Raw genomic sequence first — 19,723 nt, 5'->3', positions numbered from 1 at the left:
CGGACCTTTCCATGGTCTGCCGTACCCCCAGACCGCTCCAATTCCCGTGGTGGGCAGGATGGCACAATTTTCCCCATAAACTTTAGAAAACAAACCGAAGCTTGGGATCTTTCCCAACATCAACATTTTATCTGTTGACAATTGGTATTCATGCAGAGTGTGAAATTGGCGTTAGATAGGCTGCAACGGGTAGTGACTTTGGTCTGACGGCTGAATCAATGTTCCACACACTGTGTAACAGAACTGTAAATTCTGGATCAGAAACCTTTCCCTTAAATTAAAACTGGCAAATAATGGCTCAGAGGGCACTTGGCTTGGAGCCAGGGACCACTGCAGTAAGATTTTGTTTTAAGGTTGCCAGTTTCAGAGTCATTTCCTGTGATGTAAAAAGTCTTCTTCCTCTGCAGAGAGTGAAGGGTCAAGTTGTTACAGTGACGTGCTGGACATGAGGAGGCGGCGGTCAAAGAGGAACCAGGCTAAAAAGGTGAACTACAGAGAAGATTCAGAGTCTGAGAAATCTATGAAAAGTGGTGCAAGTAGAAAGGAAAGACTTAGGGGACACAAGCGTAGACTGTACATTACAGCAAGCGATGGTAAGAAAATCAGTTTCCCTCTGTTGCTTGTTTAACTTATTTGTCCGGCACTGTGATGGTCAGGCTTTACAGCACACAGCACTGGATATTTATTTTCATAATGCCCCACGTATTACTCCAGGGGTGTCCAACCTGTGCGCGTGCATCCGCCATCCTCTCTTCCCCTGTACCCTCCCCTTGCCGGCGTCAGGCTCAGCCAACCAGCCATTAAAGCAGCTTACTTCGAACTTTAATATGTGTTGTATTCATCCGTGTGTTGTATTAATCTATTCTGTTTGAATTTTGTGGACCTAGAAATCTTGTTTTTTGTAATGCTGGTTATTGGTAGATGTGTCTTCAATCCCAACACCAAGATCTGTTGGGTAGCACAGCTTGGAACATGCACAAATTGATGTGAACATGGCTGAAGACTTTGTATGTGTCATCTAAGGCTCTATGCATTTCTTTGCTTCACATTCCTCCTCAGTTGCCTCATCTTCTTAAAAACAGTCCCGCTCCGCTGGCATTATAAGAACATAAGAAATAGGAGCAGGAGTAGGCCATCTAGCCCCTCGAGCCTGCCCCGCCATTCAATAAGATCATGGCTGATCTGATAGTGGTTTAGTTCCACTTACCCGCCCGCTCCCCATAACCCTTAATTCCCTTATTGTTCAGAAATCTATCTACCTGTGACTTAAACATGTTTAACGAGGTAGCCTCCACTGCTTCAATGGGCAGAGAATTCCAGAGATTCACTACCCTCTGAGAGAAGAAGTTCCTCCTCAACTCTGTCCTAACCTGACTCCCCCTTATTTTGAGGCTGTGTCCTCTAGTTCTTGTTTCCTTTCTAAGCGGAAAGAATCTCTCTGCCTCTACCCTGTCTAGCCCCTTCATTATCTTATATGTCTCTATAAGATCTCCCCTCAACCTTCTAAACTCCAACGAGTACAGGCCCAATCTACTCAATCTCTCCTCATAAGCTAACCCCCTCATCTCCGGTATCAACCTGGTGAACCTTCTCTGTATTCCCTCCAAGGCCAATCCATCCTTCCGCAAATAAGGGGACCAAAATTGCACACAGTACTCCAGTTGCGGCCTCACCAGTACCTTGTACAATTGCAGCAAGATTAGGGTACACGGAGTTGGGGGTAAAGTGTTAGCGTAGATTGAGGATTGGCTATCTAACAGGAAGCAGAGAGTTGGAATAAATGGGTGCTTTTCTGGTTGGCAGTTGGTGACTAGTGGCGTGCCGCAGGGATCGGTGCTGGGGCCTCAACTGTTTACCATATACATAGACGATCTGGAGGAGGGGACCGAGTGTAGGGTAACAAAGTTTGCGGATGATACAAAGATGAGTGGGAAAGCAAATTGCGTGGAGGATGCGGAAAGTCTGCAGAGAGATTATCTCCTTTCATTACCTCGCTGGGCAGTCTGCTGCATCACATTAGCCTCCGGCAGGCATGATTGGGTCAAAAGGTTAACCCATAAATTTAAGTTAAAACACAGACTCCTGAAAATGTTAACCTGTCTTTTTTTCAGTTGCTATGCATTCTGGTGCCTCTCAGCACCAGGGACCAGGGTTCAATTCCTGGCTTGGGTCACTGTCTTGTGCAGAGTCTGCATGTTCTCCCCGTGTCTGCGTGGGTTTCCTCCGGTTTCCTCCCACAGTCCGAAAGGCGTGCTGGTTAGGCGCATTGGCTGTGCTAAATTCTCCCTCAGTGTACCCGAATAGGCACCGGAATGTGGCGGCTAGGGGATTTTCACAGTAACTTCATTTGCAGTGTTAATGTAAGCCTATGTATGACACTAATAAAATAAACTTTAAAACTAAACTTTAAACGTTTCCAACTTTCCTCTCTGTCTGGATTCTCAGGCATTAGCTGCTGGTCCTTCTCAAGTTCCTCCAGAGTGAATAGAGGGGCTGAATGGCCTACTCCTGTTCCACCTTTCAAAGTAATGCTCTTGCTCACAAAATCATGAACTGCATCTGACATCACTTGGGTCTGTTACTTCATTATAGCCCACTGCTTCCCGTCAATAATTCCATGCCATAATCTTTGAACTTGAGCTCAGGTGGTTGGAAGAGAGTCAACAAAATAATTCTTTACATCAAGGGCTGAGAGGATGTGGAATGCGGTGGCTCTGGATGGTTATAATTACAAAATCATTGGCTGCATTTATAAAGGAGACTTGGCTTGAAATGAAATGGAGAAAAGGCAGAGATTTGTCATTAAATTGATCAAACTTTTATGACTACACAATACTCAGTAGGTCAGATAGCTGTCTCCTGTTTCTATATAGCTCATTCTGGTCACGTAAAGATTTCATGGGCATTGAGAGAATTGTGAATAGCTCGTATGCCATCCACTAAAGATATCCTGGGTTGATAGCTAATAATTACTTTAGTGGTACCTTATAGACATTTGTGTATTGCTGAAAAAGAAAGATGCTGTCGAAGCTTTTTGGCGTGCACTCATCAGAACAGGTTCCCAAGATGCTGGATACCTTTACAATGGTATTGTAAAAGGAACAACAATTTATACTGCATCAGAAGAATGTGCTGATCGGTTGGTAAGTGGACTCTGGTAGAGGCTCTGTCATTGGCATGAGCTATGTAACAGTTAACTGCCAAGCTTTTGTTTAAATTCAAACCAGGCAGGTTGATTCTGGTCAAGGCATTGCCATGGGAGAATGAACCAGGGAATGGTTGTCCCACAAACTTTATTTTAAGTTGAAAAAGGTACATTGCCTGGTCATTATCCTTTTTTTTGCAGAGGACGGGCCCTGTGTATGAATAAACATAGCTTGTAGCATGCATAAGTGAGCCACATGGCAAGCCTGACTAATGATCTTAAATTGGTTGTCAGTATGCTAAGGATTACACTGCTTGCCAAGTGTTAAACAAAGACAGTAGCATCACCTGGAAATAAGGTTAGTGGATTGAGATGGGATGGGTTGCTTGTAAGGAACCATGGTATCATGCAGCACAGAAGGAGACCATTTGGTCCATCATGTCTATGCCAGCTCCTTGGAAGGACTATCCAATTAGTCCCACTCCCTTCTTTCCTCAACCCCCTATTCTATTGCAGTCAACGAAGCAGCCAGCACAAGTACCAGTCTGTAGTAACTCCATTCCAGTAGTTGCAGTCCACTTGCTTACAGGTAGGGAGACGCAAGACAATGTTTCCCTAATTTTGGAATTTCAATCGGGTGGTTGGTACTGGAAATGGACAGTGTCACAGCAGATGGGGCTTATTGGTTTGGCGGGGGAGTGGTGCTTTATTGGGGTAGAACAGAAGAAATTTTAGAGTCTACATCTTGCCTGATCCAGGAGTTCCAGCAGAAAGAAAAGCTTTGACAAAGGGTCATCTAGACTCGAAACATCAGCTCTTTTCTCTCCTTACAGATGCTGCCAGACCTGCTGAGATTTTCCAGGGTTTTCGCTTTTAGTTTCAGATTCCAGCATCCGCAGTAATTTGCTTTTAAAAAGACAATCCTATTTTGCAACAAAAAAAAGCCATATTTTCTACAATACAAACTAATGCAAAGCAAAATTAATTCTGTTTTTTCAGAGAGTTCCGGGAGCAGAAGTTCAGATGAAGGTCGGGAGACGGAGCGACCACAACGGAAGCGCCTGAACAGGATCGAGGACGAGGACGAGGAGGAGGAGGACGAGGACGAGGACGAGGAGGATGAAGACGAGCCGGCACCGACGAGCGAGCTCCACTCCAGGCCCACCCGGGATTACAGCAAGAAGTACCGGCTGATGAGCGACGAGGAGGAGGAGCTGGAGGAGGCAGAGAAGGAGGCCAGCTCTTTGGACTGCGGCCTGGTGGAACTGCCCTCCACTAATGGACAGAGCCCAGGGCAGGTTTCAGAAAGTGTAATCAACAGAACCAGTGAGAAGAACCAAGTAGCCAAGGACACTAACCCTACTCCCAGCCCGGCGCTGAATGGAGCCTGTGAAGCGATGGCCTCTGACACGGTGGTGGAAGCAGCAGGCGAAGGAGGGGAGGAGGACGAAGATGACCTCTTGGGAGTAACTGACCTTGTAGAATATGTTTGTAATAATGAACAAATATAAGAACTCTTTTTACACTAGTTTAAATAATTTATTCCATAGTAGCTGTACATCTGGCCAGTTATTGTGTGTCTTTTTTGTTTGATTGTTTTGCTCCCCCTCTACTCGAGAGTAAGATCCTCCTGCGCCCACTTTCTCTTTTTTTGTTTCCCCCTCGCTCTGGCCTATATTCCCCCCCCCCGTCCCCCTCCCCCTGCCCCACCCCCTAAAAAATTGACCAATTTTGAGGTATTTAACACAGTAAGTTTCTTATTTTTGTTTTTATTTCACTGTAGTTGGGTTTTGTCTATGGTCCATCCTAATTTCAGCTGAGAAAAGTTACATTGCGAGATTTTTTTAAAAAAAACGTTGACCCCTAATTCAGGGCTCAGAATTTTCCCAAACAAGTAGGTGAAGGTGTAGGGGTGGGGCTGGGGGTGGAGGGGTGGGGGGGGGGGGGGGGGGGGGGGGATGGTGCAGGAAGCAAAAAGGAAAGGAAATTCTCCCTCATTCCAGAAAGATTGTTTTGATCCTCTAATGTCTTTGTCCTTTTTTAAAAAATATATATATATATCTATACAGAAAAAAAAGACTTTTTAAGTATGTTGTGTAGTGTCCTAACACCACTTAGTATACCTGGATCCAAAATATTTCTGAAAGAACACCAAATTTTTGCTGTGGATGCCATTCAGTGCGTTGAGTTAAGAGCTCTTGTCGTAGCATGTGCAGGGAAACTCCCAGTATATGGTGGACGTGGACATTTTGAAAACCTCCTGTTTCCAATCAAGTCTACTATGATGTTCAATAGACCACTGTAGTACGCACCAGTACTGCGAATGATTGCTACAGCGTAATGACACTGTAATTGGCTGTCGCGGTGCTGTTAACACCCCTGATGTGCTCACATCATCACTTTTTAGATTTGTTTTTTAAAGAGACCATTTCCTCGAGGTGCCTCTGTATGAACTTCAGGCTTAACATTGATGCATCTAACCTGGCGATTCTGAAGTTGGGTTGCAGTCTGTTTTAAAGCTCAATTTAACTTACCCAACACGGGCTAACTAAAGGGACAGAAAGGTGGTGATGGTGGTTGGGGGGGGGAGCGTGTGTCACTTGATTACTGAGAAAGTGTGAACATGGCGTGGGGAAAGGTTCATCAAACAGAGCTTTAATTCAGCACTCCTCCCTGCCTTATACCAAAACTTCACTGATGTATTTCTCACCGCTCCTCCCACCTCCCCACCCTGCTCCCTCCCGAACCCAAACCCAGACTGTATGTGGTGAATGTCGACATCCTATTCAACCGTGGACACCATCACAGCCAAATCTGACCTGAAGTGGGTGAAGCAGAAGAATTATTTAAAGTTTTGCTTGCTTGAAATATACCCATTATCTGAATGAAGTACAGTATATATAATATATATTGTTATATATTATATATATATATATATACATGAAGTATAATTTTCAGATGGTGTCAAAGTCCCACTGATGCAAATCATCGTAACACCCAAACCTGTTCAAAGTTGTTTTGTTTGTCCCGGTACCTCACCTTGATGTGCTTTGCAAAAACATTTGTCAAATCTGGGGTACTGAACAGAAGAATGAATGTTGATTATTCATGTTGTTAACAGTTGACTTTTTTAGTACAGTGGTAGTAAATCCATTGTCCTGTATACAGGCTACTTTAATCCATCTTTGTATTCTTTAATGAAATTATTATATCCCTACTTTTAAGAAAAAGTGCACGTTGATTCTTGGTGTCAGAACACGGGAGTTGCTTTTCCTGTAACTTGTGTCCTCTGTCCATGTGCCCGAAAGCTGTGCCAATACCCGACCACTTTGTTCCTTGTTGCTGACTGTCTCAAATCCGTTAGACAACTTTGACAGCATGATACGGCAATTCTGAATTCCCCGGCAGCAGAATTCTATGGAGAGTCATTCCAAATCTTGTCCGGCAAATACTATGGAGTCGGTTTTTCAGGCAGGCCCCCGCTATTGAAAGATTGGAACATGAGCAGGCCTTTCAACCTTTTGAGCCTGTTCTGACCAGGCATCTCCTGATTTTCCTCTTAACTATGTGCAGAGGACCCAGGTGTAACAACAGGAAAATCACTTCCAGTACCTTAATACAGACGGAGGGGTGGGGGGGTTAACATTCCACTTTAAGCTGTGATTGAAACGTGCAATGCTTGGGCCAACCTATGAGGATCATTTTGGAAGGCCTGATAAGGGGGCCAGATAAACACGAGGGGGGAAGGAACAAAAGGAAATGCTGATGAACGTTAGATGAACAGAGCGATGGGGGAAGGGGACATGAGACGAGGAGCGTAAATAGTGACCTAGCTGCAGATTGAATGAGCTGTTTCTAAGTTGTAAATTCCCTGTTCCTCAAGGCAAATGAGAAAGACTTGGGTCCCTATGATCACACACGGTGCATCAGTAGATAAAACCTACTTGCTAGCTCCCGCACTGCTACTGTACCCCAAATTCTACCTCCCGTGGGGAGAACACGCAATGCCCATTGGTTTCAATCTGTCGCAACCAGTTCAAAATGGGGATGGAAAGGAAATTGCTGCTGATGTGTCTACATACGAGTGGGGGATTAATGACAGCTGTGCCCGAACTCCCTCCTTGCTACTTAAAAGAGTAGGATGCCTTCTCGAATGTGACTGCAGTCCTCAATGTGGAACGCAGATGGCATTGCTTGTACAGTGCATGGCAGAATTGAAGCATAGGATTCAGATGAAATCTAATTTGAATCTTTGCCTATCCTGGTGATCACAATCATGTTTAGTGGGGATCTAGGGAGTGGGAGGTAGTAATCATGTGGTTTTCCATTTTCAGTCACTCCAGTGAACTGGAAGCATTCTCCATAGAAGGAGGCCAATCAGGCCTTTAAGTCTCTGCTGACTCTTTCAAAGAGCAGTCCTGTTAGTCCCGTTCCCCTGCTCCTTCCCTGTTCTCTCTCAACTATTTTTTTTTAAGCTCCCAAGTATTTAGCCAGTTCCCATTTTGAAGGCTGCAATTGAATCTGTATCCACCACCTCATTAAGCAGTGCTTTCCAAATTGTAACCACGGATTGTGTAAGCACGTTTTTCCTCCTGTTGCCTCTGGTCCTTCTTCCAGCCATCTTAAATCCCCCAGCTTATCTATGGTTCAGCCAATGGAAAGCTCCCATGTTTAATTCCAAGTTGCAACATGAGTTTGTGCTCCACTGCCCTGTCTTTCACAACAGAGAGACTGCCCAGGACTGACCACTTTGCCTCTGTAACAGAAGGGATGACTGGCAACACGTATCCCAACAGGAGTCAATGCCTTCAAGGGGGGTGGAGAAAAACAGTGGAGTGTGTTATAAAGGGCACTTCTTAACCTTTACTCACTTTGCTCTGGTTGTTACCTGTTGGGGAACAGGCAGTTTGTTTAGAATTTCGCCCTGACTACGGTGATGTTGTCCAGCAAAGGGCTGACAAATTCAGAGTGGCTCCTGAGCAGTTAACAGGGCTCTGATGAAGGGTCATTTGGACTCGAAACATTGCATCTATTCTCTCCTCAGAGATGCTGTCAGACCTGCTGAGATTTTCCAGCAATTCCGGTTTTTGTTTCTGATTCCAGCATCCGCAATATTTTGCATTTGACACCTTGTTATTCAACCTTTGTCGACCACTGCTTTAGATATCAAACCTTAATTACCATACCCTGCTATGGAAGTAAGCCCCCCACAACCGAACTAGCCAGTATTAAACTGGAATCTTGTTGGTTGGTGAAAATACTTTTAGCATACACTGTTGCGTTTCTATGCTACCTTCTATTGGCCCATCAATGCCCATTTGCTTCTCTTTAATCACATGATCCCAAGTCAGAACATTACCGACCACAATGAATCCATTGTCACAGCCAATAAATTGTCTTGTTCCTGGGGCTTTGAAGTATGTTGCCATTATATTATCCAGCTGTGCAATTATAGACCTTGTACATGATGGAGATCTAGTTATGGTTGGAGAGAAGATTGCAGTTGTACCGCTGAGTGAAGTACAGGTGATTACAGGTCTGGTGAGCTCGAGGGCATCACAAATGGTGTGTTTGTTTAAGGGGGTTGTTTTCACTCACCCTCTCTTTATCCCCCTGCCCCGCAGCCCCATAACAAATGGGTCCTGTTTTCTAATTCAGTTGACAATGCCGCAATAAGTACGATCTGTGAATATTAATTGTGATGCAGTGTGCTGCCATAGTTTGACTGTTTCACTTGGTGTACATGTCCAGTGCTGCTTTTTCTTGCTGGTAAGTGCCCGTGGCATATGAGGGGACTCTTTTTGTGTGGCTTGCAATCACAAGGAGTACCGCAGCAAACCTTTGAGCCGTGCCTCACCCCATCGCAATCCCCCTCTTCATCTCTCTCCCCCATTTGATTTTTTTACTCTCCCCTCTTTTCTCTGTCTCTCTCATGGTGGCGTGTTATCTTCAGTAACTTCTATGCTAATCACTGGGAGGAACCCAGTTTTAACCCTTTTAATCCTTCAAGCACCCACTTTTCTACACAATTTAGCAAAATGGAATTTTCTTGCACTTGTGATAATTTGGAACATTCTGAAAAATTACAATCTGCCCGCTGATCTGTATCGAGGCGAAATTCAATGCATTTGCAAGGCAAAGTTTTTAATTAATCAAAATAATTGTGATAGCATCTGTTTTCTACATAAAATCTTCCTTATTCACACGCCTTCTGCAAATTTTAACTATACGGCAATTCAATTTACTGCATGGAACTTAGACACAGTGAAATATCTGTTTAGTTATGTTTTTTTAAAATGATTTTTAGCTGCGCCTATACAGTACTCTGTGGGGAAAGTGTGAACTTGGCTAGTTAGTACACAAGGTATGATGATTATTTGCACACTCCTATGATACTCTGTTCGTTGAATAAGGTGGACTCTGGCTCCTACGTTTATCACTGCTCAGTAATGGACCAGATTAAGGGCTGACAGCCTGGTTATGTTAATCTCTTCCAGTTTACAGCACCAGGAAGACCTTTTGTTTACTACCTGGGATCCTGAGTTTTACTGGGATACATTTCATGGTTAGGAGCTGACATCTGAAGGTGTTCACGCGTGCTGGGGTACCATGCCAGGAAAATACAATCCTGCTTTGTCCTTGCGATTGAACTCAAATCATTGTGCATGAAAGCAGTAACATTAGAATTTACATATAACACCTTCACAGTAGGAGGATACCCCCAAGTGTTCCACAGATCAGGCTTGAGTGAGGCCCCAGTTTGAATAATACTGTCATATGGTAAGATTCGCCTGGCCATTTATTGGACATCACAGACTCATAGTTTACAGCATGGAAACAGGCCCTTCAGCCCAACTTGTCCATGCCGCGCTTTTTTTAACCACTAAGCTAGTCCCAATTGCCTGTGTTTGGCCCATATCCCTCTATACCCATCTTACCCATGTAACTGTCTAAATACTTCTTAAAAGACAAAATTGTACCCGCCTCTACTACTGCCTCTGGCAACTTGTTCCAGACACTCACCACCCTCTGTGTGAAAAAATTGCCCCCTGGACCCTTTTGCTTCTCTCCCCTCTCACCTTGAACCTGTGCCCTTTAGTTTTAGACTCCCCTACCTTTGGGGGAAAAAACATATTGCGAAGCAATGGACATTCCTCATGTTCCAATGCTTCCATTTGTTAAAATAGCTTCTGCTATGTTTCACTTGGTGTCAGTAATCTATTTGGGTTGACGCCTGGCCTGCCACTACCCTTGTCTGCATGTGTGCACTTTTTCCAGCGAGAGTCCCCACATATTTTACCTTTTATGATCCATTTCAGCGTATCCCCAACCACAGGTGCAAGATTATTTATGTTGCCCCAATTCCTGCCCTGGCTGAAATTCGGTGGTAGATGGCTCAATGCCAACTAGTTGGTAAGATCTCTGTGTATAGCTCACCTCCGAATGAGCAATGCCTTTACACAAGTTGACTAGTGTCTAAGTTAGACTAAGAGTCTTGGACATGTAATTTTTAAAAGGTGGTACATGGAAGTTTTATGTTCCTGGAAAAGGGCACACAGTTAGAAATGAGTGATTGTAATACCAAAGAGCGAGACACTTGGGAAAAGCATATTCTATTGAACTGACTCAAACATAATTACTGTAAAGAGACCTTTCTGTACGGTGTTGCCATTGGATCTTGACTCCAGGGGATTTTCACAGTAGCTTCATTGCAGTGTTAATGTAAGCCTACTTGTGACACTAAACTTAATGCCACATTGGACATTTTGTTGCTTAACCTGCCAAGGACATTGAATGCAGTGCAACTTCCTTGGGTTCCAGCTTCACTGGGTGCCACTGTGGTCTAAGGTTGCCACTGGTGTTCTGCCATTTTGCTTCAGCCTGCTGGTCAGGGGCAATCTTGATTCTCCCAGACAGGTCAGCCAGCAATGTGCTTCTGCCTGCGGGGAGAGAGTGAGCCGTCAGGGGGGAGGGTTAAATTGGGCTCAGGACGGTTTCAGAAGGCTGCACAGTTTGCCCAGTTAATCGGGCAGTTTTCCTTGGTGGCTGTCATTGCTCCTGAGTTCCTTCAATGACAGATGTACCAGTTGGAGTAAGCAGCTCTCCCCATGTTTATTCTTAAACACAAGAGGCTTATCAAATCAGAGCTTCAAATAAGCAACGCTAAGCATCATTTGATGAGTAAAGAAACAGCGGGCATGCCCTGTTTTGTTAAATGACAGGCACCTACATTGCTGTTGTACCAGGTGATGAATACCTCGGTGCAATGGAGGGGTGGGGGGATTATCGAAGTTGGGAAATATTAACCTAACCTGCCTCTCAATGTGTTTTCATTAAGGAAAGTGCTTTGTTTATTTCGCTCAGAAAATCTGTATTTTGGCTGCTATTGGGACTGTAAACGTTTCAAGAGCAAATCCTGCTGTATTTGACAAGTGCAGAAATCTGTACGATTGATTGAGGCACCTTTGTGCCATAGGTGGTTGTGAGTAAGTTTCCTGTACGCGTGTTTTTATACTAAATCTCTTAAAGGTCTATGTGCTTTGAGTTTTAAAAGGCTTATTATTCAATTTCTAATTTCTTCCGACTGTAACGCGATGCTTATCTTAGAAAAGTCAGTGAATAAGAAAGAGTTACTAACAATGTTGGCTGGCACAATAGTAGTCATAGAATTCCTACAGTGCAGAAGGAGGCCATTTAGTCCATCGAGTCTACACTGAACTCAATCCCACACAGGTCCTATTCCTGTAACCCCACATATTTACTCTGCTAATCCCCCTAACACTAGGGTCAATTCATCATGGCCAATCAACCTAACCCGCACATCTTTGGAGTGTGGGAGGAAACCGGAGCACTCGGAGGAAACCCACGCAGACACGGGGAGAATGTGCACACAGTGACCCAAGGTTGGAATTGAGCCCCCTCCCTGGCGCTGTGAGGCAGTAGTGCTAACCCATGGTGCCACTGTGCTGCTCCAAAGGTCTGAAAGCTGCTGTCTTTAACTTTATACCACAATAGCAAGGATAGTTACCGCTCTGAACATTGGCTACTGTCTCCAGGGGGCTTCCCAATCATCAAGTGACAGAAAAGTCCAAGTTACTGTCAAATAACTATCCTGGACTGCTATGGAATCCATTTCCTCAATATAAACCAGGCAGTCTCCCCAAAGTTAGAGCAAATATAAGCAGAGGAGATGTTACAACAGGATAATGTGTGGGACTGGGGCATGAATAATAATTACTGAATGGCCTCCCCCTCCCCTTCCATCACCTCAAGTCAGCTTGCTAAATTGGTCGCGCTCCCTTGCTCTTTCCTTTTGACCTAAAAAAAATTCCAAGTGTCCCCTGACCCCGATTCCAGCCTGCTTCTGAGATTTGCGGTATTCCAAAGTAACAGCACCGCCATTTTGGAAAGGAAGCACAGAAGCTGTTTCCGTCCACGATTACTTTGTGCAAGAGATGCTGCTATTGTTCATGATGCTGCTACTTCAGAGTTAGCACTTAATATTGAAATGTGCCCTTCATTGGATAGTGCTTTGTAGAATAGGCACTCGCCAGCTGGGTTTTATTTTAAGGAATGGAATGGGACAGCACCCTTATCTCCAAGTCAGTTAGCTATGTGCATTCTTTTCATTAATTGGTTTTTGAGTGGGTAATGTACCTTCCTTTCTGGTGTAGGTGAGAAAACACTTCGGCTGTTGTTAATTTTAGCAAAGAAGGTTCTCCCATTTCTGCTTGCTTGTCACCTGTAGTGTCAGAAAACCACAGTCAGTTTATTAGTTGTTTATACTTCCTGATTCGGAGCCTCACATCCCAGAACTTTCTGTTCGCTGCCAGCAAAGACAGCTAAGTAACCATCACCAAATACAAGTGCTTGTTGAAATTCGGCGGCACAGTGGTTAGCACTGCTGCCTCACAGCGCCAGCGACACGGGTTCGATTCCCGGCTTCGGTCACTGTCTGTGTGGAGTTTGCACGTTCTCCCCGTGTCTGCATGGGTTTCCTCTGGGTGCTCTGGTTTCCTCCCACAGTCTGAAAGATGTGCTGGTTAGGTGCATTGGCCAGGCTAAATTGCCCCTCTGTCAGGCAGACTAGCTAGGGTAAATGTATGGAGTTATGGGGATAGGGCCTGGGTGGGATTGTGTTCGGTGCAGACTCGATGGGCCGAATGGCCTCCTTCTGCACTGTATGATTCTATGTTCTATGAACTATTGAAAGGTGGTGGTGGAAGAGGTTTGGGGGGAAAAAAGGGTAAATTCTTGTTCCTGTTCTGAAGTTTATTTCCCCTCTCTTGGACAGGTATCTACTAGAGTTTAGAAGAACAAGAGGCAAGTTGATCGAAACCTTTACGATCCTTGAGGAGTCTTGACAGGATGGATGTGGAGAGGATTGTCAGAGAATCTAGAACTAGGGGTTACTTTAACAATGAGTCACTCATTTAAGACAGATGAGGATAATTTTTTTCTCTTGAGGGTCCAAAGTCTTTGAAACTCCCTTTTCCTCAAGAGTCGGTGGAAGCAGATTCTTGGAACGTTGATGAGGCAGAGGTAGACAGATTCTTGATTAACAAGGGGGCGAAAGGTTATCGGGTGGTAGGCAGGAATATGGAGTTGAGGTTACAATCAGATCGGTCATGATATTGAATTTTGGAACAGATTCGAGGGGGACCACTCCTGCTCCTAATTTGTACATTCATACGAATAACGCGCTCGTTCTTCAATGGCTGAGGGGGCAAAATTAGACTGCCACAATGATTGACAATACAAAACATTTCCTCTTCCCTTCCAGTTCCCCAACCTATTCAATAGTAGCATAGTGATTTTGTTATTGGTCTAGTAATCCAGAGTCTAGACTAATGCTTCAGATAGTTCAAATCCCATCACGGCAGCTGGAGAATTTAAGTTCAATTCACGGTGACACCGTGGTTAGCACTGCTGCCTCACAGCACCAGGGGCCCGGGTTCGATTCCCGGCCTTGGGTCACTGTCTGTGTGGAGTTTGCACATTCGCCCCGGGTCTGCGTGGGTTTCCTCCGGGTGCTCCAGTTTCCTCCCACAGTCCAAAAATGTCCGGGTTAGGTTGATTGGCCATGCTAAATTGACCCTAGTGTCGGGGGGGTGGGGGTTAGTAGGGTAAGCAGGGTAAATGAGGGTTATGGGAATAGGGCCTGGGTGGGATTGTGGTCAGTGCAGACTTGATGGGCCGAGTGGCCTGCTTCTGTACTGTAGGGGTTCTATGATTCTAAGATCTGAAATAAAGAGTGATTAGTGATGGTGACCATGTAACCACTGGAATGACGTGAAAACCTAAATTTGGTTAATTTATATCCTAGGCCATCTGCTGTCCTTACCCAGTCTGGTCTACATGTGACTCCAGACTCTGTCCTCGTATTCAAGAAGGTGGCTCACCACCATCTTTCCAAGAACATCTGGGGATGAGCAATAAATGCTGGTCTTGCCAGCAATGCCCAGGTTCCGTGAATGAATAATAAAATTAATTTATGACAGTGGAAGTAATAGTTAATTTCAGGAAATGTAGTTATTTCTTGAACACAAGGTACTGGAATTTGGGAGTCTGGGATGTGATAAAACCTATAATAATTATATTAAGGCAAGAAAGTGACAACAACTTGAATTTATTTCATGTCTTTAACATATAACACCTGAAAGTGATTCCAGGGTTTTCTCAAATAAAACTCAGCATTGATCTGCATGAGATAGTGTCTTAAAGTAAATAACTCTGGAGCTTGGGGTCAAGACAGCTGAAGCCCAACCTCCAGTGGATTGGCACATTTTGAGCAGAGTGGAGTGAGTTCTGACTATTGTTTTCTATGAAGTTACTTGCTATTGCTGCAGTGGTGTCAATGACACCACTTTCTAACTAGGCCTTAACAGCAGCCGGATCCAGCAAGTTATCTCATGGCTATGGAAAAAAAAAAAAACACATTCAGAAGATCGAGTCACCCGACCATAAAATGTCTGAAAGCCGCTGGAAAGATAGGCCAGATTTTCTGTTGTCCCTCCATCACCTTCCACAGCCGTTCTTGGTATTCATTCAATGTGCTCCTGGCCACCATTGGCTTAACATAACTATTACTCCCCGTGTCTGCGTGGGTGTCCTCCTTCAGTCCAAAGATGTGCGGGTTAGGTTAATTGGCCATGGTAAATTGACCCTTAGTGTCAGGGGGACTAGCAGGATAAATACGTGGGGCTACGGGGATAGGAATGGGTGGGATTGTGGTCAGTGCAGTCTCGATGGGCCGAATGGCCTCCTTCGGCACTGTAGGGATCCTATGATTCTATTAGATTGACAGCCAGTTAGTTCGAGGGAATATGCCAACAGTTCTGTCTCCTGGGTTCTTGAGATGGGTGCCACTGAGGCTGAATCTACCTTGTGCATGTCATAGTCTCCTCAAATCTCAGTTAGGACTGTCCCACTCTGAGCAGTGTTCTCAACCACTTTATAAACAAATGGTGCACAGGACCATAAGGTACAAGAGAAATTCCCTTCCCTTAAGATCTATATATGACTCCTTTGGAGGGGGGGGGGGAAAAAAGACAGTAAGAGTTTTAACAACACCAGGTTAAAGTCCAACAGGTTTATTTGGTAGCAAATGCCATTAGCTTTCGGAGCCCTGCTCCACATCATGACTACCGGGGGAAAAAGAGACATTACCTTTTAAAAACCTACATTCATATCAAGTCCCTTGCCTTTAAGCTTTCTCACTTGCGATGATCTGTCTTGCAGCGCAAGCAAATGCAGCAGTACATTCTGGACCCCACACAAAGCAATCTGATGAATGACCAGTTCACTGCGTTCGTCAACTTTTTCAAGAATGTGCTCTGACATTTATGTTCCCAGAGAAAGCAGTTGGATCTCTGGTGTACCTGCGTACAAATGGTTTGTTCCCTTTTTTAATTTGTATTTTTTTTCTTTATAAAAGGCACCCTTCGGTTTATTCTGAAGGAGGCATCAAATGTTTGCCTCCGGGACTGCACGTTTCAATAAAACTAGTGACAGCGCTCAAAACGTTAACCCTGCCTTGCTATATTGAGAAATCGTGTCGGTATTGGTGAAATAGTTGAAGGCATTCTTTGTATATGAAGTTTTTAAAACAAAACTGTTTAAAATGGTGCCAATTTTATTATTTTTTTTCCTGTGTTGATTTTAAAATGTTTTGTGATTTCATTAACAGCCTGGTTTAATTCTGTTGTGTATAATCTGGGCTGCGTGCCCCCTTTGACTGGAAGTTGTTTTTTTTCTGAAACAGTTCTTTTTATTTGATGTTTTGTTATCTGCCGTATTTTTTTTTTCCTCTCTGCCATATAAATACAGCTGTAAATTTGTCATCAAAATACTGAGCACAATGCTTTCATTTTAGCAAGAGATTTCTCCTTTTGTGGTAAAAGTCTTTTACGAAATGGAGACCTACTTGAGTTGTTTTCCTGTGAGTGTTTATTCCCCACGTAGTTGATAAAAGGTAATTTTTCTTTTAATATGGAAAGCTATGTCAGACAAGCAACGAACGAAAACCCTCTCTCCCTAGTTGAGTTTTTCTGTCATTTTTTGCTCTTACAATTATATAGCTTAAGGTTGAGAGAAACTTAGAATCATAGAGGTTTACAGCATGGAAATAGGCCCTTCGACCCAACCTGTCCATGCCGCTCTTTTTTTTAAACCCCGAAGCTCGTCCCAATTGCCTGCATTTGGCCCTTATCCCTCTATACCCATGTAACTGTCTAAACACTTTTTAAAAGACAAAATTGTACCCGCCTCTACTATGACGTCTGGCAGCTTGTTCCAGACACTCACCATCCTCTGGGTGGAAAACATTCCTCCTCTGGACTCTTTTGTATCTCTCCACTCTCACCTTAAACCTATGCCCTCTCGTTTTAGACTCCCCTACCTAAACTTCACCAAAGGTCCAACGGCTATTGTATCAAACAGTTCAGGGGAGGCTAGATAAGCGCATGGGAGCAAAGGGTTATGTTGCTATTTAGGTGAAAGAGGCTTGAGTACAGCATAGATATCCGCATAGGCCTTGTGGGCTGTTTGTGTGCTGCTACACGTGGACCGCAGCGGTTCAAGAAAGCAGCTCACCACCATCTTCTCGGGGGCAATTAAGAATGGGTAATAAATGCTGGCCCGGCCAGCAATGCTCACGTGCCATGAAAGAATAAAAGAAATTCATGTATTACTCCATTTCATTTCATAAATACACAATCGTATATAGTATTGGAGCGAACCAACCCCCTTTTCCTTATATTTTGAATCTCCCCAAGTTTCAGTTACCTTTTAAATATGTACAAAGAAAGATGTTTGTTGGGACTTGAGAATCTGGGATGTGATAAAACATATGATGATTCTTGTTTTAAGGCAGGAAAATGACTACAGCTTGAATTTATTTAATGTACAAGGCAGGTTTTTTACACAGGGTGGTGGGTGCCTGGAACTCACTGCCGGGAGAGGTAGCGGAAGCAGATACGATAGTGACTTTTAAGGGGCAATACATGAATAGGATGGGAATAGAGGGATATGATCCCTAGAAGGGTAGGGGGTTTTAGTTCAGTCGGGCAGCATGGAGGGCCGAAGGGCCTGTTCCTGTGCTGTACTTTTCTTTGTTCTTCGTATTTGACATGTAACTGCCTAAAATAACTCGGGTGTTTTCTCAAATAAAACTTAAGATTGAGATGCATGAGATATTTAGGTGATGAAAGAGAGATTCATCTCAGGGCATTGCTGCAGGAGTTCCTCAGGCTAGTAGTGTCCTAGGCCGAACCATCTTCAGCTGCTTCACCTATGACCCTCTTTCCATCGTAAGGTCAGAAGTGGGGATGTTTGCGGATGACTGCACAATGTTCAGCACCATTCATGATGACTCAGAGCAAACCTCTGCAAATATTGCAGCAGTTTCAACCTTTCAAAGGTCTTGGTCTTTCAGTTGTCAGAATAAGCATTTCTAATCTCCCAAACCAGGGAACCTTTAACATTGAAGACTTTTTAGATGCTCATTGAAAAGCCTGATCTATTTCCTTTTCAATGTGTGATTGGGAAAAGTGGAGTGTGTGTGTATGTTACAATAATTTGATTTGCGTGCTAGTGAGACACCGCAAAAAATAAAGATTAGAGGAGCCAAGAACTCCACGGGACATGGATTTTCCAAGACTTGGGGCGGCACAGTAGCACAGTGGTTAGCACTGCTGCTTCACAGCTCCAGGGTCCCGGGTTCGATTCCCGGCTCGGGTCACTGTCTGTGTGGAGTTTGCACATTCTCCTCGTGTCTGCGTGGGTTTCCTCCGGGTGCTCCGGTTTCCTCCCACAGTCCAAAGATGTGCGGGTTAGGTTGATTGGCCAAGTTAAAAATTGTCCCTGAGATGTGTAGTTAGAGGGATTAGCGGGTAAATATGTGGGGGTAGGGCCTGGGTGGGATTGTGGTCGGTGCAGACTCGATGGGCCGAATGGCCTCCTTCTGCACTGTAGGGTTTCTATGATTTCTCTGGATAGAGTAGATGCAGAGAGGTTTCTCCTTGCTGGTGAGAGTAACCCAGAGATCTTAAATGAGATAATCACTAATAAATCCAATGGGAAATTCAGGAAAAGCTTCTTTACCCAGAGAGCAATGAAAATGTGGAACTCTACCATGGACTGGGTGAGGTAAATAGTACGGATGCATTTATGGGGAATCTAGATAAACACGAGGGAGAAAGGAATAGGTTTGGGCGGCACAGTGGTTAGTACTGCTGCCGCACAGCCCAGGGACCCGGGTTCAATTCAGCCTTGGATCACTGTCTGTGTGGAGTTTGCACGTTCTCCCCGTGTCTGTGTGGGTTTCCTCCGGGTGCTCCGGTTTCCTCCCACAGTCCAAAGATGTGCAAGTGAGGTGGAGTGGCCATGCTAAATTGTCCCTTAGTGTCCTGAGATGCATAGCTTAGACATGGTAAATGTGTGGGGTTATGAGAATCGTGCAGGAAAGAGGGCCTGGGTCAGATGCTCTGTCAGCAAGTCAGTGCAGATTCGATGGGCCAAATGGCCTCTCCTGCACTGTAGGGAATCTATGATTCTACCTCCGAGTTCTGCAATCACGCTCTCTATTTAATTGGCGGTAAATATGTGGGGTTACGGGAACAGGGCCTGGGTTGGATTGTGATCGATGCAGACTCGATGGGCCAGATGACCACCTTCTGCACTGTAGGGATTCTATGATGTGCTGATGGGGAGGGGGAGGTGCTGAAGATTGGAGGAGGCTTGTGTGGTACAAACACAACAGGATGGAGCAGTTGGGCTGAATGACCTGTTTCTGTGTGTAAGTGCGATGGAAATTTCTGGGTTATAGCAGTGTGGCTCCAGGCACTGGAAGTCCTGGGATCTTAATTCATGCTGCAGACAATCTGGCCTCTCAGCCAACTAACGCTAAGATGCAGTTTTTTACATTGCAGGCTTAAAGACATTGCTCGCCAGGGCTTTTGTCATTGAATTTTAGTTGGCACGATTCACCCAGGGGGTAAAGGAAGACTCAGATTTATGCATAGCGTCCTTCGCCACCACAGGGTACCCTGAAGCGTTTTACTGTCAATGAAACATGCT

At 44.5% G+C, this 19,723-nt stretch overlaps 1 protein-coding gene across 4 annotated transcripts in view; it reads left to right on the top strand.

Moving 5' to 3' along the window:
- rsf1a (remodeling and spacing factor 1a) overlaps positions 1-5,044 on the top strand; it is a 97,351-nt gene extending 92,307 nt beyond the window's left edge. For 2 of the 4 annotated variants that reach the window (XM_078222651.1, XM_078222650.1), the window contains exons 15-16: positions 408-484; positions 4,145-5,044. In XM_078222651.1, coding sequence (XP_078078777.1) covers positions 408-484; positions 4,145-4,210 — 143 coding nt within the window. In that variant the 3' untranslated portion in view covers positions 4,211-5,044. Of the gene's footprint in view, positions 1-407; positions 594-4,144 lie in introns of all 4 variants that reach the window. The other 2 variants (XM_078222649.1, XM_078222648.1) reach the window with 1 other exon arrangement.
- Positions 5,045-19,723: the final 14,679 nt, after the last annotated feature.

Source organism: Mustelus asterias, chromosome 10 (genome assembly GCF_964213995.1).
Source record: "Mustelus asterias chromosome 10, sMusAst1.hap1.1, whole genome shotgun sequence".
Lineage (NCBI taxonomy): Eukaryota > Metazoa > Chordata > Chondrichthyes > Carcharhiniformes > Triakidae > Mustelus > Mustelus asterias.
The sequence above is the reverse complement of the archived record's forward strand: the minus strand, read 5'-3'. Positions and strand labels throughout refer to the sequence as shown.